The 27,408-nt window shown below is 38.7% G+C and overlaps 1 protein-coding gene across 1 annotated transcript in view; it reads left to right on the top strand.

The window, feature by feature from the left end:
• The window catches only part of LOC140250365 (sulfotransferase 6B1-like), a 30,259-nt gene that overhangs the window by 1,591 nt on the left and 1,260 nt on the right, over positions 1-27,408 (top strand). Inside the window, exons 3-9 of the mRNA XM_072333060.1 lie at positions 20,025-20,072; positions 22,375-22,451; positions 23,775-23,914; positions 24,570-24,659; positions 25,244-25,370; positions 26,483-26,577; positions 27,198-27,354. Coding sequence (XP_072189161.1) covers positions 20,025-20,072; positions 22,375-22,451; positions 23,775-23,914; positions 24,570-24,659; positions 25,244-25,370; positions 26,483-26,577; positions 27,198-27,354 — 734 coding nt within the window. The remainder of the gene's footprint in view (positions 1-20,024; positions 20,073-22,374; positions 22,452-23,774; positions 23,915-24,569; positions 24,660-25,243; positions 25,371-26,482; positions 26,578-27,197; positions 27,355-27,408) is intronic.

Below are 27,408 nucleotides of genomic sequence, written 5' to 3' on the forward strand. Positions count from 1 at the left end.
CACACCTCCCCAAGCCTGTAGGGTTGCCTGGGGTTGTTATGACCAAAATGCAGGACCCGACACTTGGCCCTGTTGAAACTCATTCCATTAACCTTGGCCCATCGATCAAGTCTATCCAGGTCCCTCTGTAGTGCCCTTCTCCCCTTGCACTCGCAGAGAACTGTTATCTTTTTGTTCTTCGTTTTCTTTCATCTTCCTTTTTTTTTTTAAATGTTTTCATACATTAAGTCTCAAATAGGCTATATCACAGCAGTATCTTTATTCTAATCAGATTCCTGATTATCCCCTGTGTTGTACTGATTACTTCACCAGAACTCTTGATATCGCCTAATCTTTTCAGATAACTCCACAAATAGCTTGTGCTATCTGATTTCTGGGAGGAAAGAGTAAAAGGTGTGAATTGCCCCCAAGTTTAAAACTATGAGATTAAGTGGGGCAACAGTAGTCATAAAGGTGCTGAGGCTGCCCAGAGAAGCTGTGGATGCCCCCATCCCTGGAGGTGTTCAGAGTCAGGTTGGATGTGGCCCTGGGCAGCCTGATGTGGTGGGTGGCAGTGCTGCTCATGGCAGGGGGTTGGAATGGTATAGGTTTTAGGGTTTTTCCAACCCAATCCATTGTGTGATTCTATGATAGCAGTGAACTCTATGATAGTCTCCTTTTCTCCATATGTGGATTCTGAAGTCACTATATAAATTTGTATTTTAAGAGAGAGCTGAACTAAAGGTTGAATCAAATGATTGTGGAATCAAACACCAAAACAGTAAGAAATAACACAGTTTATCTGCATAACCTTACTCTGGGCCCTGGTTTATATAATATGGTTGCTCAGTGTTGTTCTACCAGTCTATTTCTCATGCTGTGTATAGAATGAAAGTTGTGTAGTGAGTGGGTGACTATTCCACATCTTGTTGCCTCATGCTCCAGCCTCATGTCTTATTTACTGCAGATTACTGAAGCTGCTTAGCATTCTAACTTACAACTACCTTACAGTAGGAGCTAATACTGTCTTTACAACATCCCAAAAGGCATGCAGGTTTTTGTTGTTGTTTTCTAGGAGGGAACCTGAGGCACTGCATTTCATTTCAGAGATGCTCATTTTGTTGCCTGTTAGAGATGCCTTTGGCCTGATTTTTCAGACTACTTAGTATTATATTGCTTATAATATGTCTGTTTAATTGGTTCAAGGAGAGCTGTCTTTTTCTTCAGTGGCAGTTTTGAACACTCAGTACTTTGGTAAATTGAAAATGGGGTATTTTTGTTTGAATTCCTAGAAAAATGAGGAACACAATTAGTGCTGCTCTTATGAAGTCAGCTTGGGTGTGCCCACACCTGTGGTATAGAAATGCCCTCAAAGCCTCATAAACTACCAGAAATTAGGCAGGTGTTATTTACCCTGTTTTGCAAATGGAAGCGTATGGAGATGTTAACCCTTTTATCTGTAGTAGGTTTTGGAAGTGAAGCCACATCATTAATTTGACCACAAAATGACTTTATTCCCAGTTTTGTGGATACGTATTAGCCATTTTGTGTGGGACTAATGTTAATAGGAGGACAATCTGTATTGACCTCCAGATGTGTTTAAAAGGAAAATAGTTGAATGTTTGCTTTGGATGAAGTCCAGTGTACAGAAAAAGCAGTTGTAATACCAGATAGGTTCACTCTTGAAGCTACGGTTTGTTTTCCACATTTGCTTACATTTTGGAAATGTTCAGAATCTTTTTAGTATTATCACCTTGTGGAGAAGTCTCTCCTATATGGACTTCAGCCTGCGTATCTCTTAGCTGTGGTTTTAGCCTGTACCGACATTAGCATGCATTGCATTAACTGAGGGAGAAACTCATCCCATGCTGTTTAGCGCTTAGTCTTAGTATGAAAGGAACTCCTTGGGTACACCATCATCCTCGCTTTGCCATCCTGCCTTCCTGTCCCCTGAACTTTCCTGTTGTTCCTGGGAGTTCTGCGAGCCTCTTGCTGTTAATCCTGCCGAATGTCTCGTGCTGAGGTACTGCTGAAAGGAATCATCTGAGCTGTTAGCATCTGGCAGATGTGTAGGAGGTTATTTGGAGAACGCTGAACAGTCAGATGTGGATTGAGTCAAGCCTAACGCAAGTCATTATCCTACTTATGATAATCCAAAGTGCAGTTATTGTACCTGTCATTGCTATTCATGTCCAAGAAGGCCTGTGCTGAACATATCATTTAATGGAGAAGGCTGAGACACCTCTCAGAGATGTAGGGTTTGCTTAGGAAATGGGATGGAACCTTTTGTTATTTTTCAGGAAATGTTGACTTCAGCAATTAAGAATATTCTGAAAGTTGATTAAACCGTTACATTGCCCATACTGTGCAGTGCTAGTTCTGTGCTAGCACTATTTGCCAGAGAATGCACAGTATTGTGCCTCGCTCTGAGAGGTGACTGTAAGCAAATTGCATTCATCCAGGCACTGCGCCTAATTAGCAGAGCAGCTGCTTTTGCAAACATTCTTCTTAAGGAACGATGTCTCAAAGATTACTTTATTTAATTAGGAAGAATCAAATCACTGGTGAGATGGTCTCTTTCTAGAGGTCAGAGAATTCAATTTGAATTGAAACAAGTGACTTTTTGAACTACAGCTTACATGGTAATTGATAGAGGAAAAGAAGTGAGAATGCAGCTGACATGCAGCTTCTGCTACAAAAACAAGAGATGATGGTGAAGAGGAATCTTCTAAAAACAGCTACTAGGGATTAGGAGATGTCCATCTGTTTTTGTGATTATTTCTGTTTATTTTTTTCCAAGTCTGCAGATTGATCCTCTCTTGTCCCTCCCAGCAGGGTGGTGGGAGTTGTACAGATGGGAGGGGAGGGATGAGGTTTCCCTCAGGACAGTTACACGTTATTGTGAAAGTGTTCATTCTCACTTCTCTCCAGTTTGTGCCATGCAACTGAAACCTTCCTGTCAGAAAGGCCTTGTTTTGAAACACGTAAGAATGTGTACTTGTTCATAAATCTGTGGATAGATGCATAGACTGTAGAGCAGGAACAACCTTTACACAGATGGGCACTCAGAAAGTACAGAATATGCAAGAGAAAAGAGAAAATGGTGGGTGATAGAAATCCAGGGAGGCAAAAAGAGTGACACAGGATATCTAGGATGAGCCTGAGGACACAAGCTTGAGAATTAAGCCAGAAAAGAAGGGATGCAATTATGTGTGGCTATAATGGCTTCTTGGCAGGAACCTTAAAAGCACTGCCATCTTCATTGGACTGAGAAGAAGCTGAAGCACAAAGAAGTCATTTGAATGGTAGAGGTCTAAGTTTGTAACATATTGTAACCAGAGGTGCCCAGGGGGAGCATGTGGTGAGTACGGTCAGTCTGAGGACACTGCTCACACAGTCACTGCACCTCCACCTGCTCGTGTGCCCGAACACAAAATAGGTATTAAGAATCTTTAGAATAAGTGAAAGATTTAATTTGGTTTCTGTAAGGATGATAACCTCTTTTACACCAACTGCTCTTTCTTGCTGGCATCTCAATGAAAATTCAGAACTGACTGCAAGTCAGTCCTGACATTATTGCCTATTCTCTCTCCCAGTTTCCCCTTTTTTCCCCCACATTTTCTCCCACCGACTATAGCTTCTATTTTTTTCTCCCCTGCATAATCTCATCTTCCTGACTTTGGTAGGCCCTGCAGCACTATTTTTATGCTCTCATTAGCATCCGTAATGCTTAGCATTTTCCTATCACCTGGAGATTTCATTAAATTATTGTTTAAAGTTTCTTCCTGATCATTAATGTTAAATTATAATTCCAGCTATTAGTAGTACAGTTCCAGGCACTTCTTCTAGTTCAGTCCTTGCTCTTAATTATTGCTTTTCCTTTACTTCATTACCCTTCAACAGCTTTTCAATAGAAGTAATTATGTTTGCATATCTAAGCTGCCATTTTTTCAGTTTGCATACTAGATTAATCCAAGTGACTCGCGGTCCTTCATTTGATGGCGTGCTCTTGCTCTTACATGCTTACTCTATTTTTACTTTTGGGCCTTTCTGCTAGTATTTGAAGTACTTCAGTTTTGCACACCTGTCTTCTAAAAATATTTGGTATCACAGTCTATGCTGTTATGTTGATTTTAATCATTTATCATTTGCATTTTCTTCTAGTCTGAGGAATCCCAATTTTCTCCTTTCTCTTCTTCAGCATTAAGAGCAAATGGAACCATCATAACCTCTGAAGTTACACCAATTGGAGGATGGTGTCCCATTGCCTCATATTTCACTCTGGGCACATCATGTCAGTCTTATCTAGCATTTGCATATGGACTTGTCTTTTCACTGTTCTGTGTGTGATCTCTGATCTTGATATTTTCAAAAGTCCATATTTCTCTGAAAAACAAAGCAAAAGCAATGATGTGCATGTCTTAAGCCTACTCCTTTGAAAAAGAAATGTATTTCCAACAGGAAAAACTGAACATCAGTGTGTGCTTCTTCAGTATTAAGTTTTCCTTCTGCCCTACTTCAGGATTCCTCTAGTTAGTTCTGAAGCCCTATGAAGGAAACCTCTTTTCAAGACAGTTGAAATTTCAAGCTTAGTTATTGCAAAATTATCCCAAATAGTTTATCCTCTAGGAATAAACATAGCAACATACTGACAAACTTAGCTAAAGATGGCAAAAAGATTTAAGATGTATGGTTAGAAAGCCCCAAGGCACTTAATTCAGCAGGATATTTAAACACTTGCCTACTTCAGAATATGTGAGTGGTCCTGCTGAAGTCAATAGTGTTACTTCTGTGCTTAAAATCAGGCGTGAGCTTTAATATCTCACTAAACTGAAGCCTAGGGTCCAATTATTTTAATCTTGCAAAATGCTGCTTCACATTCTGGATAAGAGCATTCAGAGTGGAGTGTCTTTTGTTAAAAATAGATCTGTTACCTTGAAGATATCCAGGAAGAACGTGTTTAAAAATAAAAAAATAAAAATTCCTCTTAGAGTCTTACAGAATGCTGATTTAGCTGATGTTCCTGTTTATTTGCATTGGAGATCTGTGCAGGTAATGGGGTTAGACTGCAATGCAGAGGATGGCATTTATTGACTAACAGGCATTGAATGCATTCAGATAATGCGCTTTTAGCTTGCTGGATGCAAAGAGGACTGCTACTCTTGGATTCTTTCTCTAAAAATAACCTACCACTTCTACCAACAAAAGATACGCAAGTCAACAACTTACTGACTTGTAAGGACTGCGGATTTTATTGGGTGTGCTTTGAAATGCTTTCCCTTTTCCAGTAAAGAAAAAATAGGACAGAAACAGTTTCCTTCACTGACATGCATCGATAGTGGGAATATTTTTGTCAGCTAATAAGATTTATATGATTGCATGTTAAAAGTCATGCTGAGCACTGTGGCTTTCACTTGAATGACTTCCATTAGAAAATGCAGACCTATGTATGCCTATAGAAGGGCATCAACATCAGCAACATTTGAGAAAGGGGAAAAGACCTTATCAGGTTCCTTGTTTCATTCTAATAGTATTAAAACTCAGTTCCATGAGGATGGAACGGTATGGAAGCCCACATACTCAGTTGTGTGTTCTAACCATTACCTTACCTCTCTGTATAAGAAGCACACCCATGTGCAAAGCATGTCTTGGAGAGCATGTCTTCCTGCAGGCTGCACCAAAGGAGTTATTCACAGAGTTTCCACTCGTTCTCTATTTTCCAGTAGTTGTTCAGTGGTAAAACCATAGCAGAAATTACCTCAGCTCTGTAAATTGGCAAAAGTTACTGGTGTACACCACACCATTGCAGTATTGCTGAATGCGTGAGTGAAACAATACTATGGCAAACTTTTCTAATCAACGAAGAAAGCTTTTGCTTCATTTTTCATCTCTAAAAAGAACAGTGGCAAACTAAAACAATGCTATTTATTCCTCTGTCATTTCTTTATTCCCCACAAGGGTTAACTAAACCTAACTACTGAAAAAAAATTGGTATTACTTTACAGACAGTGGTTCTTTGCTTTCAGGCATATTGCAGCTCCTGTCATTTGAAGAATAGTTTTGCTGGCAGAAAGATGGTTCTTACTGGACAAAATTGTTTTTTCAGCATGCCCTGTAACACAAGAAGTTTTGTAAAACTGCTTTGATATGTCAATACTGGCAGCATCTTACATGCTTTGCTGTTTGCACGTAGGATCTGCTAAATTCATCACTTGCTGCAGGATGGTGATTAGGGGAAGTTTTAAGGCATTAGTGAACTGTGAAAAACAAATTTACATGCATGCTGAGATAGGGGCTGTGTGCTTAGTAATGGGATGGGCTAAAACACATATTGCACATTCCAGGCTGAGGAAGAAGAATGGGAGACGCATAGCTGATCTCCAATTCCTCTGCTACTGAGGCTATGGAGTTTAACATTGCTGTTCACCAGTTTTTGTGTGAATAGGCAGTGAACAAACACACATGCATGCATCTGTTATCTATGCCTTCTGACTTTGCTGTGTCATCCTTACTTCAACTTATTCCTTCTTGGCAAATTTATATTTATTGTCACTTACTGTACCTGAGAAGATTCTTCTTTGGTATCATATAATTAATAAAAATGCAATCTCATAGACTTGGTTGACTACAAAGTATGTTGCCATATGAATAGCTGAAGAAGACAGGAGAAATACTAGGTTCTTAAAATCACTTATAGTATGTGTGAATATCAGCAACTCATGTCTCAATCTTCCTTAATCACATCATTTGCTTGCAAAGAGACACATAATGCAGTACCAGTTAATTGTGCCTGAGATTATTTGGTATTATATGAAATATACTACAGTACTTAGCATGTTCTCCCTTAATATGGGAGACTCGTGGCCTTTCCACATGCCTTTCTGGTGCTAGAATGTGAGCATACATGGTATCTCTTATTTCTCTTGCTGTCCTTTTGGTTGCAGTGATATCAGATGCTCTTTCTTCCCATCTGCGCCAGGCTACAAAGTAAGTATATTAAGTTTTACCTTCTGTTAAATATCCCTATAGTTAGTTAAAGAGGTGTTCACTCAAGCAAGGTCTTCACAACAGATGTTGAAGAGCTTAGTAAAACTGAAGGGGGCCTTTGTGAAGAAGATGCCAGGTTAAACCTGTATAAAGATTGAGAAAGCAGAGAAATTTTCCCAAAAGATTCTGCTCTCTAAATCCTGGAGAAAAACAAGTGATGTTAGAGTGCACTCCAGTCATAGCAGTATTAGGAAATTTTGCATGGTAAGGACTTGGTGCTTCCTACATTTGAGCTACCTGTCTATTCAAGCTATTAATCCAGGTTGTCTGTGAGCATAGCTGAATCTTTCTTGAAAAGTGTTCAGGTAACTAAGTACCTCTGAACTTGCCTGTCAGACTGTTTACTACAACTGATACTGGGTTTTTTGGACATTAGACATGCTGCCACTAGGAGAGAGCAGTACAATTACAGAAGTTTCTATGGCTCTTCTTCTATTGACTGAGGTAATTATGTTTTGATGCTGTGGGCACAGGTATTTTCTAAAATGCCAGTGCCAAAGACATAGCAAAGGAAATTCAGAAGGACATCTATCCCTTGCTCAGGAACTTGCGTTATGTTAATATGATTTTTTGGCCATGTACGTGCATGATACCAAGTATTGGCATAAGAACCAGAAAAAAGCACAAGATAAATGTGACTTTTAGGTCTCCATGGGGTGGTGGGTGTTTCAGAATCGTGGTCTAAGCTTTTACCTCAGTGTTTGTCCCACTACATTAATTAAACCCAGAACTTGCTGAAGGATTTGAAGATACGGTATCTGAAAGTGTTTCCACAGCTTGGTATTTAAGAAGAATTACAGAAAAAATTCAACACCACCATCATGAACCTCAAGTGTCATAGAGAGAAGTTGAGAAAATCGGAAGTCACTTAAGAGATTAAGGGAACCTCAGAAATTATTCGGGTCCTATCTGGATTTAATGGCTTGTCTTTCTATCTGTACATGTTTCCTATGCCTTTCAGATCTAATACTTTTCACTTTTCACATTAGGGCCTTCTGATCTTTTTGACCACAGAAGTACTGCTCCATTTTGGAGATCTGGAGTGAAGTGCCACATCAATGCTTTCTCAGGTCCTGGTGGGACTGTATAATTGTCATCATGATGGTATTCCCAAGCTCTTTTGTGCCTCAGCACAATTCTGTCTCAACCACGTTGTTTGTAATTGTGGTGCTAGCTCATGGCTTCACACCATGGCTTGGGCATCCCCTGAATGCATTGTGCAAGCTTGCCTGGCAGACACTATAGCTTTCTCACTTCTATTAATTCTGCTGCAACTTTAGCATAATGTAGGATCAGGAAGTACAGACTCCTTTAACTCTTTTGCTGAGCTTATCCATCTGGTTGTTTCCATTCCTGTTTTTAGATTTTTCTTCCCTGCAGTGCTGACAAGTTTCCTCTTTTTTTTCTATAAGGACGGTTGTTCAAAGCTCTCAGCAGAGCAGGAGAAAATTATCTCAATGCAGAAATCCTTATCCAGAATTCACCTTGCAAAGGTGGAGAAGTTAGTACCCAGAGCCATGCTAGCAGCATGGTAGATTTCTCTTTTGCCCTATTCCTGTGGCCTTAAGTGAGGCGTATTAGAGCTTTTTTAAAACAAACAAACAAAACAACAATAAAACAAACAAACAAGCCTTACCATAAAAGCTAGAAGCCTTAAGACAAAGTTTCTGTCCAAGAATCGGTGAGGACCAAGATTTTTTTCCACTGTCTTCCAAAACTGAGGCAGCTGCTGTCCTCACTGTTATAATGAAGAACATCTGTCATGTCTTATCAGGAGTCTGAAACTGTAGCTGGCAGCTACCCTGCTGGATGTTTTTAATACCTGTAAAATAACACTGATCTACCAGCTGCTGCACAGATTAAGGACAAACAGAAACATTTGCAAAAAGAAAAACACAAAGCATCTCCACATGTGTGGGCACCCAGAGATATATTTTGTCTTCACAGAACAGAATGCTTTAGATTAGATGCTTAAATTTCCTTCCCTGCAAGCAAATTCTTGTGTGAATCCTGTAAAGCTGTACCCGGAGAAAATTTAGAACACAGGATTTGTTTTGTGTACATTTTGTTTGCTAATAAGCCTAGTCCATTACAAATCCATCTTGGCTAGGAAACAGTAATCCACCTCTCCCTGGACATCAAATTAAGGTAGCAACAGGCAGTTTTTGTCTTTATGGTTCTCTGGAAGTAATGTTAAAATGAATGGCATTGTCTGTGCTCTCTGTTGTTATACAGATAGGGTTGCCGTTATTTTGCAGTGCTATGACAGAGACTAGGATTAAGTTCCAATGTGAGAAATTGAGGAAAGAAGATGAGACTGATGAGGATATAATGGAGAAGGAGATACTTGCTAATCTTTCTAATATCGCTGAAGAAAGGGAAGGTAGGACAAAAAGACATCTGTCTTCTCAGCCTAAGAAAAGAAGGTTGTTTCAGATAAACCCTTGGAGCCTTCAGGGGTGCCAGTTGAATCATGCAGTAGTTTTTCCAGGGAACAGTTGCGGTGTAACTTCAGTCATCCTTATAGAGCACTCTGCTCCTTGTAGTGGTGAAAGTGATGGTAACAGTCAGAAACTGAAAGGTATTGGTATCCCAATGGAAAACAGGGCCCCTCAGTTTGAAATCCCATAGCTTTACCCCTTACTAAAGATAATACTAATCACGTGATGCTGGGCTTTGTAACACTTTGGTATTTTTCTCAGCTGTGCTGTATCATTGGTGTTTGTGGTCAAATGCTTGCTACTTCCATCTTTTTCACCTGTATTGGCAGCCTCCAAGAGCAAACGTGATGTGATACACAGGGATTCATGAAGAGCAAACATGATGTGATACACAGGGACTCGTGCTCTGTCTGTGGACCTCTGGAAGAGGGATAAGAAGAGTTGCTTTCCTATGGTTTCTGAACTAAGATCTCCAATGAAGGCTGTAATTGCTGTTGTGTGAGCTCTCAGCTACGCGTCTTGCTTACTTATGCAGCTGTCAGTGCTCATACCCCAAACCTTTGTTCTTTGGGCTTGCCACTTGTGTGTGGTTTCTTAAAGATTACAGTGCTTCTGCAGTCAGAAAGAAGAGACTATTGATTTTTGTGATTCTCTCTTCATTTTAAATTAATCCAACCCATCTTACTTAGACATAAGTGGTGATCTGCCTAAAAAAATACAAATGTGTTTTGATTATGAAGTACTCAAAAGATGCCTCAGTGTTCATGAGCTGCCTAGCATTAGTATGCAGCAATGGGTGAAACTCAGGTGGAACTTCTCCCTTTGGCTTAAACTCCAGGATGCATCAGAAACCCCTCATCTGTTGTGTTTAACATAGACTTGTCAACAGGAAATCTGAGAACTGTTTGAATTTGTTCTGTTTTGATGTGGCAGCTCTGCATAAAATGCTGTGATGACTTCAGACAAGAAAGCTGGGTATGTAATAAATGCCATAAGGGCAGTAAGACTCTGATCCTTCTGGCACAAGAAGTCAGTGTGTGCATGTGTGGGTTTCTCGGTATTTCAGCTTCAGTAGAATCCACCCCACACAAGTGGGAGTTCTTTACTTTGTCATCACTATCTCTTCTCTAAGATCAAAGTTACAACAACTCCCTACTTCCCCCGAGGGATTAGCAACAAAACTGATGAACAACTTATCTGGAAACAATTCAGTTAGGATTAAACAACAAACAAACTAACCAAAAAGACTAAAGGAAGATGTTCTTATGAGAAGCAATGTAAGAACAGAGCAGTTAATCAGTTGACTTCAGATCCAGTCTAGCAAACATCCCACTTACTAGACTGTTTGCTCAGACAGTGTGCTTGGCATTGTCTCCTAGAGGCACCACACAGCTGTGTTTTTTCATAGTTCTCTACCTGTATGTTATTGACAGCTGTGGCCCTTAGAAATTGTTCCTTTTTGAAATTAAAGGAGCACGGGGCCATATTTGTGCTAGGTGAAGCCTAACTGGCTTTCCAGTATGTGCTGTTTTCTCACCACTGCTGGTACTCATACAGGAAGTTGAAGGTGTAGGTACTGGAGAGGGTACATAGATAAGATGCAGCCTTAGAAGATGTAAGTCCTATTCTGAAACTAGCGTTATTTTTTTGCTGATGATGCTTGTTCATGCGTTGGGGTTTTTTTGCATGGTCCAGGGTGACACCTAATGGCACGGCAACAGATAGCACCACAGTTGAGGAGAAGCGGACAAAATAGTTGCCAGTCATTTATCTAGTGACAAGGGCAAGGTAAATATAGCAAGGTGTTAAAGAAAAAAAACTAGTCGGTATGAAAATAAGCTATAATATTCCATTTGAAGCTATATTTCAATGTATGTTAGCCTTATAAAGCTAGTAAGCTGTCTAAAGTTAGAAAGTGGCAGGATTAAGTTGCCTGTAAAAAATGCATTTCAAATGTTAGCTCAGTGAACTATTGGTAAGTTTAAACCACAAGATTGGAAGAAGTAAGGGCAGTGCCCCAGAAGTGAGTCAATTCTAAATATTCAGAGTGAATTTGTCATATAGATCAACTCTTAGCAATATCAGCAAGGTGCTACAAAATAGGTTTGGTGGGGTTTTTTGGAGAAAATATTCTAATACGAGAACCTGTATCAAATGTTTTCAACCAATCAGCACTGTGGTGTAGCTGTTTTGAACTATGAAAATTGTAGATCTGTGTTCCCAACATAAAAGGTAATTCATACAGCATTTGTAAATTTAGGTACCAGTAAAAGCAGTTCTGCATTACTAATTAATATTGCAAGAAAAATATTTAATGTACTGCATTCAAGGGTAGGAGGCTTGAGTTTAAAATACGCAATCCCAAATAAGGGATAGCAATTGCAAGAGAAGCTTTGTAATTATTAAGGCTTACTTTTTAGGCCAATAGCACTTTCCCTGTTTACCTTAGTTGGCAAACTGATCTTTATTTGCAGTCCTGTGTACTGAATGACATTGCATTTAGAATGGTTTTAAAACTGCAGGATTAAAAGGAAAAATCAAACCATGTTATATCTATATGCATATAGACAGCACCACGTTTTATCTATATGCATATATTGGAGCACATTCAGAGGAAGGCCACAAAAATGGTCCAATGGATGGAACGCTTCTGTGAGGGGCTGTTCAGCCTGGAAAAGGCTGAGAAGGTTGTGAGGTGACCTGTTAGTGGCCTTTCAGTATCTAAAGGGGAGCTATAGGAAAGAAGGGGACAGACTCTTTAGCAGGGCTGGTGTTGATAGAATAAGAGGAACTGGTTTCAGGCTTAGGGGGGAGGTTTAGCTTGCATCTAAGTAAGTCTTTTACAGTTAGGGTGGTGGGGCACAGGAGCAGGTTGCCCAGGGAGGTGGATGCCCTGCCTCTGGAGATATTCAAGGTCAGAATGAAGTGGGCTCTGAGCAACCTGATCTAGCTGTGCATGTCTCTGTTTGTTACAGGGTAGTTGGACTAAATGACCTTTAAAAGTCTCTTCCAACTCTAAGGATTCTATGATATATAGGCATATGATTGTATGTGTATATATGGATACATACTACAAAGTAGCTTGGGTGTAGAATCACAGAATCACAGAATGGCCCAGGTTGGAAGGGACCTCAAGGATCATGAAGCTCCCACCCCCCTGCCTGGCAGGGCCACCAAACTTCCACGTTTACTAGATCATGTTGCCCAGGGCCCCAAAAGTATCGATACCTTAAAGGCATTAGAGAACACCCATTTTAAAGGTAAGTTTTCAACTCTGTCATGAATCCATAAAACAAAGCCTCATCTACAAGTACATAAGACATTTGCACAACTATTCACTTTGGTTCCATTCTTGAATAAGCTGAGCATCATATGGGAGAAGCTGGCCTTAGTGTGTTCTGCATGTTTAATCATGACATGTTACTCCTGTATTCCTTTAGACTTGTGAATTCATCATAAAAGAATGAGGTTTTGCCTTTTGCCTTAGCACTAAGAAGCATATATATTATTTCCAAATGATCATTTTCTTTTTGAGTTTCTACATAAGGAAGTTTCTAGCTACCTTTCTGCCCAGAAAACTTTAGAAGGGGATTGAAATACTGTCATGCTTGTTGTAGTACATTGGTTTCTGGCTGCATTATTTCATGCTTTTTCCCTTAGCATCCAGAATTAGTTATGATCAGGAATGCATTTTAGGTAGTTGTAGTGTTGCTGTCTAACCATATGGCTGTTGTAATGGCTTTTTTTTTTTTTTTTTTTCCATAAAGTTTTCATTCGTTTTTATTTTATTTTATTTTTCTCATTGAAGTAACAATTATATTAATTCAAACTGGAATAGAGCTTTTTTTTTTTTTCTTGAATTTTTGAGTACAAATGGGCTCTAGTTTTAAAGGTAAGTGAGGTACCTTTATGGTCATGCCACTTTAACCTCATATCCAGTGTCTTAGATAATAACTAAGCAGGCAAATCTGGAAATGTTTTTGGTAGCCTTAGGCTTCCCTTTGCAGTGTATTCATTGTGCTCAGAATGGACTTTCAGCTGAACATCTCTAGCCTTCAGGCAAGGAGCTTTTCTTTCACAAAGCACTTGGTATCTAGCAGCTGGAGGTCTGTAGTTTTAGACACTGGTTCTTTCTTCAGCTGTGGGGAAGGTGTTTAATTATACATAATTTCATGTCCAGGAAGTAGCCTGGGAATGCAACAAAGAGAGCCTACAAAGCGTACTTTGTAGGCACTCTTTGTGGAAAGACAAAGTGTTATTTTTTTCACTGTGTTTTCTTTCTGAAGACCATTGTCCATCTCAGAAAAAAAACAGAATGCTATTTGGGGACACAAGACATTAGAAACAATGCATACTTTTTTGAAACCAGGACTTAATAAGTATTGGAACATTTTAAAAGCAATGGGAGGTGACACTGAAGGGTAGAAGATAAGTCTGAGAAATTCTGGATAGAACTGACCTATTAGAGGTCAGTCTTAAATTAACCTATTAGAGGTCAGTCTGACTGTGGTAACAATCCCTTCTATCAGCTGTATGGAAAAAAAACCCAGCAAAATGTGTGAGCTGGGAATCTTAGCTGGCTGTTACCTTTCAGAAACAAGGCCACGCAATTATGATTACCTCTCTATATATTCTTATATTCTTTCTCTAAGCTGCTAAGATTTGTAGAAGACAGTAGGTGGCGCAAAGGTGTAAGGAAACATCTTGGTTCTTCTTTCTGGAAATTGTGGCTATCTGACAACTCTGCTATAATGCAGGGTTTTTAGGCTCCTCCTTACCATACCCACAATAAACCATTGCTTGATTCCAGCCTAATTTATATTGAGTAAAGGACTCTGTGGAAAGACAGCGTAACTAGCATTAACCCAAGATAGCGCATACACCTGGTACAGTGTGATCTGCAGAGACAAAAGACTACCAAAATCATTAATGCAGGGTCATCTCTGAGGTGATAAACGCACTCTCTGCTTCTTTTGCTTACGTAGCTGGTCAGGGAATTGCTGCACCCCACTTCATTGTAATGGTGGATCTCTTGCTCAGCTTTTGATAACAGCTGATTGCACTACTGCGGTAGAACCATACAACCAGTGTAAGGAAAGAAGTTGTGTCAGTACCAGCATGCCTGCTGTGGAGGTCAAAATCTAATGAATTTGTTGCAAACTGTCAGAATTATATATAAATAGGCAAAATAATAATAATAAAAATCAGTTCATGTGCAGTCTTCATCTGGGCTCCATACCTGCATGTGTGTATGTGGTACTTGGTGGCATTTTCCTGTTACAGTTCATATAGTATAGCCCACTTAGCTCTTCTGCTGAAGAAGAGAGAAATGGATTGGAGGTGTAGAGCATTTATGTCCACTGCTGTTGGCTGTGAGCATAGAGAACTAAGCTGTTAACTTGAGACAGTTACTTTACCACGTGTCAGAGGTCCTCATGGGGATTTCATTGTCTTTTAGTGGTCAGAGGTGAATAAGTTTATTTGGCAAATGTAGACCCAGTGGACCTTTTCCAAGAGTGGCTTAAGTCCAGCTGAGTGAAGTCCAAACTGATAGTGCAAACTGCACCTTGGTGAAAGAAAATAGAAAAGTAGGTGACTGCTGCTGGAAGTCCGGTCCACAGCAAGCTGTTGGTCTTCATACAGGAAACTGGGTAACAGTCCCCAGTGTCTGTAGGTGGTCAGATGAGACATTTAGTTGTTCCTCTTGGATTTCAAAAGAAATATATGAGTTTTGTATAGTACTGGGACTAGATTCATTGTGGGAAAAGTCTTCTGTAGAAGATGGGTGGAATATAGGGAATCTCCATAAAATAAAGGGTCTCAGTAAGGACTAGGGGCTTTGGGCTTCTCAAAAATCTTTGTTGCTGAGCTTCTTCATTTAGTAGCTTCAGTTGTTGAGGAACAGGTCTTTGTTTTCAGATCTAATGCCAGACCTCTTGTCTTGTAAACTGCCTTCCAAAATGAGCGATAAATGAGGTAACTAATAACAGTGGTTTTAGGGTTTTTCCCATTACCACATGGAGAGGAAATTTTGTGTATGCTCATTATAAAACAAACAAACACCAAACACAACAGTTTGTTAAAGCACAGTGCACATCTGAACATCCAAATAACAGTCCACAGATATGTGGCTGGTGTCTGTATTGGAGATAGGAAGGGCAGGAGTTGGGGGATAATAAAAATGTAACTGTCAGTCTTAGATCTTTGAGAGACACTTAATGATTGGCAACTTGTACTGTAATACTCAGATAAGAGCATGGAACATACAGACATATTACTGAGAATCTAGCTAGCTGTTTCCATTTTGAGTGGTTGTTCATAATAATAATTTTTGTGTTTGAAGATCCTGTGATCCATAGTCTTTGTTTGTTTGTTTTTCTTTCCAGTGTCCCTAGTACAGATGATAAGAATTTCTCCTGTAAGTCACGTTTTCTTAAAGATGTGTTTGTTATTTGAGAACCAGGTTCGAGATGGCAGATTTTACTTTTGAGTGGATTACATCTTGGCCCAGAATTACCACTAAGCAGGGCTCAACTCTTCTGCTTCCAGCTGCTTCCATGCTCTGTAGAGGTCTGTACTTTCATGATGGCAAAGAATGAGGTCAAGTTTCTGCTCCTTACTTCATTAGTGTACTTTATCTCAGCTACTGTCACGGAGTTATCTAGATCAATCTATGTCTGTGACAGGGGGGTAGTAAGTCTGTGGGCACCCTGGCCCCCAGAAATGGGAAGGGTAAAAAGCAATGGGGTAGGGAGATGGGAGCTGGGCTCAAGGAAACAAACAGAGCAGCAGCAACGATCTAAGGAGGAAAACTTATTTTATTAACACAATATAATTCAATCTAATTGAAATTGAGGCTAATAAATAAAATAAGAGAGAACGAAAGACCAAGAAGCCTACTTTGAAACTGAAGGTATCATGGCGTGGAAGTACACCCACACCCGCTGCCAGGCAGTGAGAGAGCACGAGCATCACTTCCATGATGTATTTTCCTCTCTGATCATGAGGTCCTCTGGGGCATGTAGTTCTTCTCTGTGCTCCACACAGTGTTATGATGTAGAATACCAATAGCAAAAAATACAAACCCATGACAACTACATATACAGGTAAGGCAGGCAATAGTGGCCAGTACAGTTTCCATTCTTGTAATTTTCTATCATTTATAGAACAAGTAAAATAATAAGCAGTAGTTCCATTTATTGTAGAGAAAAGCTTTTTTATTATCTTCTGAGTATCAAGAAGAAAATGCAACTGGGCAAAACTCACGAGGTTTATACTCTACCTGTTAAAGCCCTAACTAGGACAAGTCTTGAGTCATGACTACATGACTAATCATAATGGCCACGTTAAGGAGGGAAGAAACTATTTTCCTAATCATGTTTTTTCTCATACTTGAAAGTGGCAAGGTTCATTTTCACATAAATTCCTGTGCAAATATAGCCTTTGGCAGCAAGTCAGATTCTTAGCCTGGAAGTCTTTGAGGTGATTGACAGTATTGACATGGTTCATTCCCCATAAAATAATATGAAACCATACTCACAGACCCTACAAGTACATTCATTGATATGTATGGCTAAAATCCTCTATTTTTAAGTATAGTTGTCAGCTAAGCAAATAGAACCATGAAATAAGAGCTGAAAAACGATCCTTTTACAAATTGCAACCTGAGAATATGCTTAACTACGCACTTTAAACACATTACCTAATATAACATATACTGAATTTCTAGACGTGTCTTAGATCAGATGTTTTGTTTGTTTTATTACATGGTAAATATTGACTCTGGCCAGAGTCGTGTGACAAGAGTCCAAGTTAAAATGAAGTCTTTAAAGAAAATGAGATCCTGGTGTTCCATCCTAGAACAGGCCAAAGGTATATTTAACTGTGCCCTATGTACAGAAGTGGACAAGCGAGTGGCACCCACTGACATTCATCAACACTTGTGAACGTTTATGGAAACTGAATGGAAGATGTGAGCACAGTGGGGTGATCAGTGGTGCATTTCAGCAGTTGTGACAATGACAGTAGGTCACTTTTGCTGGTGCAGATTTTTATGAGCACAGCATGCAGGCTCTTGTTCATCACTGGTGAAAATACATAGCTGATGGTGGCGACTGTGTTGAAAGTTAGTATTTTGTTGCTGAGATTTTGTTCTATCAAATAATGTTATTGTGCTCTTTGTATCAGTTGTAGTTTTCATGGGAAATAGGAGGTGTTACTTTCAGATCAACCTTGTGTATGAGGCCCAAGAAAATGCCTGTTCATTCAGTGCTGCTCAAGCAAGCCAAAAGGCTGGACACCCATGTGCTAGATGACAGTTGTAAGCCTTTTTCTCCAAAGCATCCTTGCCATCTTATACTGAAGTAAATCTAGAGATACAGACTTTATGGCAGGAAAAACTAGCTAGTTGGTAAAGAGTTCCCAAAATACAGCTACTGTCCAATTTGTGTATTAAGGTGACCAAAAAGCGGGCTAGTCAACTTTATTTCACCCATGTCACAACCCAGGAGCTAGTCTGCAACTACTCACTCATCCAGGCCCTGAGCCTGGGTTCACCTGCTGGATAAGTGAAGCAGAAAGCTGATGATACTCACCTCACTGAGGGGCCCCCTGCAGTCTGGCAGAATTGCTCAGGCTTGAAAAGAAATCACATCCACTAATAATTTAAAACAAGGAAAAACATCTGTCTTGTAAAAAACAAAACAAAACAAAAAAATACCCCTCACCCCACTTGTCACGTAGGAAGATATAAATGATGTTTCTTGTGAAAATGGCTGTATTGAATAGTAAAACCCATGTTGTTACTGCTTCTTTTAGGCAGCACTAGTGACTACGGGAGTCTTTTAAAGGAAAAGCATAGATTGTAAATTGGCAAATGCTTAGTGGACTATTTGCAGCAACCACTTTTGGAGCAAGGTTGAAATATGGTGTGTATTGCAAAGCCTGAAAGACAAACAGAGCTGGTAAACTAATCAACTCTTGAACTCTGATCAGGATTGCTGTTCCATGACACTTCAGAGAAATGTCAAGGTTGCAGACAAGTGCAATAGTGTTCAGACTACACCTGTTTTTACAGTGTTTACAGTGTGTACCAGATTTTAAAGCTGAACGTTATGTGTTAAACATTATGTTCATTTACTGGGCAGTGTTTTAATTAATCACATATAGAGGAATCTAATGGCTGCGCTTCAATATATTCCATGTCAAAGAAATATTCTGTTTCCTCTTCTATTGTCAAATTCTCTTGCATGTCTTTAGAAGGCCAAGGGCCGTTTGGCACCTGGAGGGTGCCTTACATCAGTTTCTCACACCTGTCCCCTCATCTCTATGAGGATAGGAGGCTATGGATGCATATAAATAACTCTCCATTTCCCAGTCTCTTTTCCAGTAGTACACCACAGACCTCATCCTCCCCCAGAACACAAAACATGGAGTGCAGTCAGCTCAGTCCTTTGAGGGCAAAGAAAGGATAAAGAAAGTTGTAGAGTGTGGGCCAGGAGTAAATAGGATGAACTATCCCCAGTGCCCAAGTTGTCCTGGTAGCAAGGTATTCAGTGTCTGCATGAGCTTATGGACTGGCAGTTCATCTTAAACTGTCTGATGGATTAATTTACAGTGTCAAACTGTCTGAAGGATTAGTTTACAGTATCATGACTGGGACTCAGCAAAATCCATGGTGAAATATGCTCTGAAACAAATCAGAGAATAATGCCCTATAGTTCATTTTGCTTTTTAGTTTTGATGCTACAATACTTGAAGAAAACTAAATGTCTTTGATAAGTTAAATGAAAAAGAAAACAGCACACCAAAGCAGTTCACGTGTGATATTTAGGCAAAGAATTATCTCTGAGAAAACACAGAATTTTGACTTCATGTTTAAGAGCCAAGCTGCATACTTCCAGCTCCCATAGGGATATATACATTTATGTCTCATATGTTCCACTGAGCTTATTATGTTTGTTTTAACATCCTGATTTGTATATAAGAGTTCATATACTGGAAATTAATTATTACTTTTTTGTTTGTTTGTTTTTCCAAAGAAATTGGCAATTCTATTTTTATTATTATTATTTTTTTGGTGTGTGGGCATCTGAGTATCCTGTTTCAAGACACATCCTTAACATCTATTACATTTGTGTTATATGTTTAGCCTCATCTGTATTGACACATTACACATTGTATGACATAATTACTTCTATACTAGAGACCCTGGCAGTCTGACTGTTTCAGAGGTGTTGAACATGGTGGGATTGATGAAAGGTGTGCAGGAAACAGGACATGTAGTGCATTAGCAAAAATCAGAAAATCCTCCAAAACATCACAGAATGCTTTGTAAGGCTTTAATATTCTTCTTTGTCCCCTCCTGCCCATTTTTTTCCTCTTCTTCTTTTACTGTTAAGGTCAGGTTGTACTGATAGATGATGGTGCAATAAGTTACTTTTTGACCAACACTGAGAATTGGGTCATTTACCCGTCTCCCACTTCTACACGTCTTCGTGGTAACAAAGCTCTAGTTAATGTTCTACTATTTAATTAATTAAATATTTATTTATTTTACGTTCATTTCACCAGTATTTGTGGAGGAGATCAGACAAAGCAAACAAAATAAGTCTCTTTTGGTGATGGTTTGAGAAGTCTGTTAACATACAGCTAACATGTTTAGATAGTACAAGAAGACAGCTTCTCCAGAACAACGTATCGTGCAATTCTCTGTATTTGCTGGTGTGTTCTTTATCTTTACTTAGTGGAGCATTAACAGGAGGGAAAAGGCAAGTTAAATTTCGCATCTGTACTCTGGCAGCTAGCCAGCGCATTAATAAGGATGATGAAAGATGTGGAAAATTACTTATTTCCTACCTTGTTCCAGAGAGGGGATTAAGAGAGTGGAAATTCTTCAGAGACAACAAAGACGAGGCTGAAAAAAAGCTGTGAAACTTTAGCTGGGACACATGGGAAAGATAGAGCTGGGTATTAATTTACAGACTAGGGATGGTCATCTAACCTGATGGTGGGCTCAGATATGTTTTTTGTCAAGGGAAGTGACTGTCATGAAGGAGAATCTACAGTTCAGGAGGAAAGCAAAAGATAAAGGATTATCATTGATAATTTAACAGAGGATTACACCCCAGTTTAAACAGCTTTTTTATCTCTCTGTCAATATTACACATATTTTTAGAGTACCATAATAAATGGATCAAGATCCATTTTAGATCAGTTCAGAAAGCTGGTTTACTGAAGACTTTTCTAGAGCCTTAATGAGATAAATGCAGATCACAGAGATAGTTATAGACACCCATCTTTTCTGATATACCACCTGAGGGCACAGTCTCTAAATTCTGGGGCTGTGTTTGGGATTGTTTCATTGTTTCCTTCAACTGGTAATGACTCTTCATAAGCAAATCATCTCACCAGGTAATTGACAGCTTGCAGTGTCCTGTAGCTGTCATGGCAAAGTCACCGGTCTCTTCCCACAACCTGGAAAGATCAGGTCTGATAAGTATGGGAAGTCAGAAACCTTTAGAGGCACATTGGTGGTTCGAACAACAAACACCATTAATCTGGAGATTACCAAATCCTTTAATCTGTTTTTAATCTCCATGTTTTTCAAGCTGCTTCTTTGAAACTTTAAACCAACTGATGTTTTCCATCAGTCTCCTGATTCCGCATTTGGCAGGATCAGAGGGTCTTTCTTATGCAACACGTACAGTGCAAAGTTCACTCCTTCTCTCTCAGCTATGGTGTCATGGCTGGTGGCTGTATCAAAAGCTCACATTACTAAATATTAAGCCTGATTTATTTTTTATGCCAAGAAATTCAATTCTCCTCAAAATCCCTCCACATGACTTATTTCTTCTAATGAGTTTTTCTTCAGTAACACCGTTTTTCTGGTTTCTAAGGATAATGCATGTCTCCAGGGAAAGACTGGCCTGACTGCTTTCTCTTGCAAAAATACATTGGAGATCCAAAGGATTTTGTCTCACAAAATTTCTCTAGGCAATCAAGTGACTGATCTGCATTTCTTTCATGGAAACCCTAGTCCAGCAATGCTATTGGCTTGAATGGATGAATTATCATTTTTATTTCCTCCTTAGGAAATGCCTACTCTCCCAACCCTTCTTTAGCCAGCAAGTAAATATCCCAATTAAACACATTTCCTTAGTGTTTAGTTTGTGATACATTCATGAGAAAATAAAGAAATAATAATAATAATAAGACCTGCTGCTAATGAATTCACTAACATAATGAACACTTTGTCTCCCAATCCTAATACATTTAATCCAATTTCTGTGGAAAAAAAAGGTAAAAAAAAAAAAAAGTTACATAAGAAAACATCCCAGAATGAATACTGAAAGGATCAGAACAGATATTATTCTTTATATCTGCTTGTGCTATTGAAACTGCAGTCTGTAATTTGTGTCCTTTTTGAATTTTGATGTACTTCGTTTATCAACTCTGTGCTGTAATTACTTGCATATTTTTGGCGTATGATGTTTTCAAGTTAGAGAAATGCTTTAACCTGGGATGCAACTACATTTTCCAGTTTTTCTTATTCAATTATATCCATATTTCTGTTGATACTGAGAAGTTCAAATGATTTGAGGTCTTTTTCTGGAGTTTTTTATTATAATTTCAGAAAGAGTAGTAAATTATTGCTTAGTGTCACACCCCCCTTCCACCCCCTCCACAAAGAAAATAAAAGGCCCTGTAATGTGGCAACCAGTGTCTGTCTGTCTGTGTAGCATTTCACATTGTGACAGAGACTGTGTGAGAGAGAGAGAAGAATGGAAAAACCTAGGAAGAAATTTATTGATGTGATAGATAAGGCAATAATTGCTGGTAAAGCACTGGATCGTAATGAAAGGCTTTTTTCTTACAAGGGGACTTTCTACCCTATTGCTTTTTGCAGTCTTGAAGTGTTCAGAGCCATGGAAACCTTTGAAGCCAGAAGCGATGATGTCATTTTGGCAGGATATCCTAAATCTGGTAAATACTGCTTGCTTTCTTCATAAATTAATTTGTGTGATGACAAATAAGTAGATTGTATTTACAGTTTTCAGAAAAATTTCTAGAATTAATTTTTTTTTCTTCAAACATATACAAGAAAGCTAATTATGAGAATATTATATTGAAAGTTTTGCAAGTGACTGAGAAAGTTACCTGATTTTCTTAGCTGCAGAGTGATAAATTTTTGTTATCTTTAATTTTTATAGTTGTGAACGTGAATGCACAAATCGGACAGAATCAAAATGCAAGATCATGAAATAACTAGGTTTCTTGATATTGCAGGGTCTGCTATTGGAGTTATATAATATCTTTGGTAATAGATTTGTTTTTCTTCATATAATGGTCCTATTGGAGCCTTCACATGCAACGGTGCATATATTTTATTTTTGTAATATTCATATACATGTATAAATTTTCTGAAATCCATTGCTATAAAAAAGATATTTTTGTAAAAACTTGAATTGGTCACACTGATTTATTGGGAGATCAAGATCCTTAATGAGGTTGCTACTTCTGCCTGAAAGTACTACACAGGCTCTTGGATGTGTCACATATCCATTTCAAATAGTTATTTTTATCCTTCAGCAATAGGATTCACAGTGTCTTACGGAAGATAGTCACAGTTTGCAGGTTTGTTAAGATTTTGTGCTTTTGGAAAGCATATTTTCTTTCTGAAGAAATGATATACATCAAGATACACTTATTATGACTGTAATGATAAAGATGTAGGAACCAGCGTCAGCAGGTCAGGAAATGGTAAACTAATGATACAAGTTATCTTCAGGCTCTACTTTATATTATTAATAAGAATGAAATAAATATACGTGAAATAATTTAGAGGTTTTCTGGATAAACACTGTATGGTAAAGAAAATTAGCACACACAGCACAGTTTCAGATCTGGTACTGCACACGTGCTGAAGTTCTGTGACCCATCCTTCCACTCAAGATAAAACTGTGCAGCATATCAGAAAACATACATGATGCACTGGGTTTTGAGGTATAGGTTAACATCCTGCCTGCTCTTACATTTGTTACTTGAATCAATATTTCTCCTCCTTTCTTAGTTGACGTACAGTATGCAATTCATGATGTACTTAGCCATTTAAGTTGGAGAAAGATATGTATAGTTATGTAACAGCAAAGGTACGGCCCTGAAGGCTGATTGTCCAGTCAGCTGATGCCTTAAAGAAGACCAGTCAATTCATGAGATTGTAGCTGCTACCTCTTGGCTGTCCTTGCAAATTCATTTATGGTTTTTCTCAAGGCTTTACATGCAATTCTCTATTTTCTCCCCTTTTAGGTACCAACTGGCTAGGTCAGATCTTAAGTGATCTGGTGGCCACTTGTGAAAAAAACAGACCTGATGAAGCAAAGAGTGTTAATGATGAAGAGCTAGAAGAATTTCCGTATCTTGAAATTGGAGATATTGAGAAATATGAGGTGGGCACAGAATAATTATTAAAGATGTGAGAATGTGGTTCTTCAAACACTGAATATCTGAATATATGGTTTGAGAAATACTCCAGTCTTTGTTGGGAACTATCCATTCCTATGTAGGATGCATCTGGCCAGACTGAATCTCATCTGCATCACCAAATGCTGAAGGATAAATACTCACTCTAGGGGTCTTGAGAGGAGCACATACTCATTAGAAATGCAGACACTTCAGAAATACAGTGTAGCATTTTCTGTACTTAAGAACAGTTTCATGAAAAGTTAAATATTGAAATAATGAGTTTTGTTTCTTCTACTTCTTTGTTACCCCTTCTCTCTTCTTTGGATTCTTCAGCTTTATCACACCTCCAGCTAGATTCTGCACATTACATTTAGGTTCTATACCTTGTCGAACAGAACATACTAAATTCCTTAGCACCAAAGCAATGAATAATCTTCCCAAATATTCATCCTTACAGTTTTTTGAAGGTTATTGCTGAGAGAAGTCCACTAAAATACCAGGATAACAATCATAAAGCATAACTGATCTGCCAAAAACAGTTAACAAACTTAGCAAAGTCATATTTTATCACAGGCCAATGGAGAAGAATACTTGCAATAATGGCACTGTCTACTTTCCTCCTTTCAATTCTTAATGTAGCGAATGAAGAAGTTACCTTCTCGAAGAGTCATACTCACTCATCTGTGTCCTGGCAACCTCCCAAAGTCTGTCTTCAAAAATAAAGCCAAGGTGAGTGCTGATTTGAATGTCATGTATGGAAACACACAATCAGATGTCTTTGAAAGCCAATTTAGTGCATTTCTGCCAAACTTAAAAATTACTTTTATACTTAGGTAGTATGCTGTATGTAGTATGTAGTATTTTTGCATTCATCTCAATAAATCTCAGTTCATCCTTATTGATATCCTTGTGTCAGTCTCAGGAAGGCAAACATGGGGGAAAAGGTTTGGTTCCAGCAGTAAAACATTATGCTTACAAAATTTCCTATGGGTGTCTTTTTACAGTGTTGCTGAAAGTTTCAGAAAGAATTTGTATTTGTGTGCAGTCATCTAAATGATTAATACTATTTGTATTCTGCATGATTAATTTGATTAATCTGGGAAACATGTTTTAATAACGGTATGAAATCAACTTCACAAGGTGCTGAAGTGAAGTGAAATACCCCTCTTCCTGGAAAAAAAAAAAGTTACTTCTGCAAGTAGTGGATGACATTGTAGACTGCCCAACCTGAAAATCTGAAGATTGTTAAGTTTTTTGTCTTGCTATGCTTTATTGTTTTCTTCCTGTAGAAATAAAAGATTTCATTTTTTTAGATACTGCTGCTGATTCGCAATCCGAAAGATGTAGCTACCTCATTTTTCCATTTTTCCAACGCCTTGCCGGCTCTACCCTCATATGAGACCTGGGACGATTTCTTTGCGGCTTTCATGACAGAGAAAAGTACAGTATATTCTTCTATGTTATTTATTCTGTTCTTTGGCATTGTCTAAAAACTTTGCATTTTGTAAACCAGATTCACTAGGATTGTTTGGATTACAGGAAAAAAAAAAATTAAGAGCAGGGATTAAAGAGAGAAAATCAAAAAGCTGAAGTAAATTTTATGGTATCTGTCTTACTGTCTGAAGTTGTTCATCCAAACTGTTCTCCCATAAACAGCTTTAACTTTCACGAAGTGATATTTTAACTGGAAGAAGCAGTTCCTCCTTGTCTTCCTCTTGGATCCCCTTCACCCCTTCCCTCCACTGTCCATCATCTTGTGTCCAATATCTACATACCAAAGTGGACTGGAGAAGTGATTCGGGCTATGTCTAAGTGCATTACAAAAACCAAGAAAGCAAAAGAAAATAAATCTCATTAGTTTAAAATTACATAAATTCTCCAGGTTGCCATATCACATGGCCAGCAGAAGGGAGGGTTAAACAAAGCTTTAGAAGTAAGGTTTTAGGATTACGTTTTCATGATGTTTTGAGTATTGATAGCACTTCAGCAGACTCGTATCTGACTTGAAATACTGACTAGTTTCACCATATCAACGTACAAACTTCATCACCTCCCTGAGATGCACACATACAGAGCCAGCTAGGTTGGGCTTCTTTGGACTTTTCCTTGGCTTCTTTGTTTTTATTGTTGTGGATACTGGCCACAGCCAGCCTTTGATCCCAACAATGTGCTTCTGCCCCACTGCTGTTCCAGCACAACTGTTTGTGAAAGTGTGCAGTGGACCAGCTAGGGAGCTGATCTGGCCTATAAAAAAGTCCTGCAATACAGGTGAAAAAGGGATTGGACTCTTGTTTTTGCAGCTCAAGTGGAGGTAGCAGGCAAACCCTTTAGAGCCACACTGAGCTGGTAAGAGAACTTACCCTGATGGCTCTGGACTGTGTGTGTTGCAAAGAACCATAAATCCTCCAGAATGGGTTAAACTCTGGCAGAGCCATGATTGCCTATGGCCATGACTTAGGGATCAACTTAAGAAGTAAAAATTGATTAGTATAATAATGAGCTTTTCTTATGTTCATTTATTCTTCATCTTAGGATTATTTTGTTTTATTCAGTGCCTTGGGGATCCTATTTCAATTACCTTTCTGAATGGAACAAATATGCCAGTGATGAAAATGTTATGACAATAACATATGAAGAACTAAAAGAGGTAAGTTATCAATAGAAAGAAATTGTGACTGGTCACCAAATAGATTTAACTCCATTCACCACATTTTACACTTCCATATTTTACACTTCGAAGTGTAATTGTTTCTAAACCAATAAACCATTATACATGCATAGTGTATTAAAACTGAATGATATGTGTATGAGTCAGATCCTTGTTTTAAAGGATGGCAAAGTGGATCTCCAGCTTAAAAGCCTTTCTGTGTGTGTGTGTGTGTGTGTCTCCAGCTTAAAAGCCTTTCTGTGTGTGTGTGTGTGTGTGTGTAAAATTGATTCATGCTTTCTCTCCTGCTGCAGTATAAGCCCAAGTCATTTTAAATCAAAATCTGCAGTAATTCTTTTTTAGAGCTTTTGGATAATCAGCAGCATAGATTTGGCTCAACTGTAAAGCATATGCAATTCTCTGTGATATACAGAAAGGCAGGTGATGTTTTCTTTAGAACAATAACAAAGAGAAACAATACATACCACTCCAGTCCTGCTGAGCTCTGAAACCTCTAAATATGCAGCCAACTGAGAGATGCTGGGCTTTGAAAGAAGTTTGATAAGAAAGCAGTGTAATTTGTTTGACTGTCACATGGTATCTTTCATTCTACTTTTCAGAATCGACCCCTGGGAGTGAAAAACATTGCCTCTTTCCTTGGGATTTCCCTGACTGAGGAAGAGCTTCAGAGGGTGGTAGAGAGAAGCAGTTTCCAGTCCATGAAGGCAAATTCTCAGAAGACCCATGGGGCTCTGGGCAGCATGCTCTTTCGCAAAGGTAGGAAGCTTCTGGAGGCCCAGAGGCAGAAACATGATTCTCTCAAGAACCTAA

Source organism: Excalfactoria chinensis, chromosome 3, assembly GCF_039878825.1.
Source record: "Excalfactoria chinensis isolate bCotChi1 chromosome 3, bCotChi1.hap2, whole genome shotgun sequence".
Classification (NCBI taxonomy): domain Eukaryota; kingdom Metazoa; phylum Chordata; class Aves; order Galliformes; family Phasianidae; genus Excalfactoria; species Excalfactoria chinensis.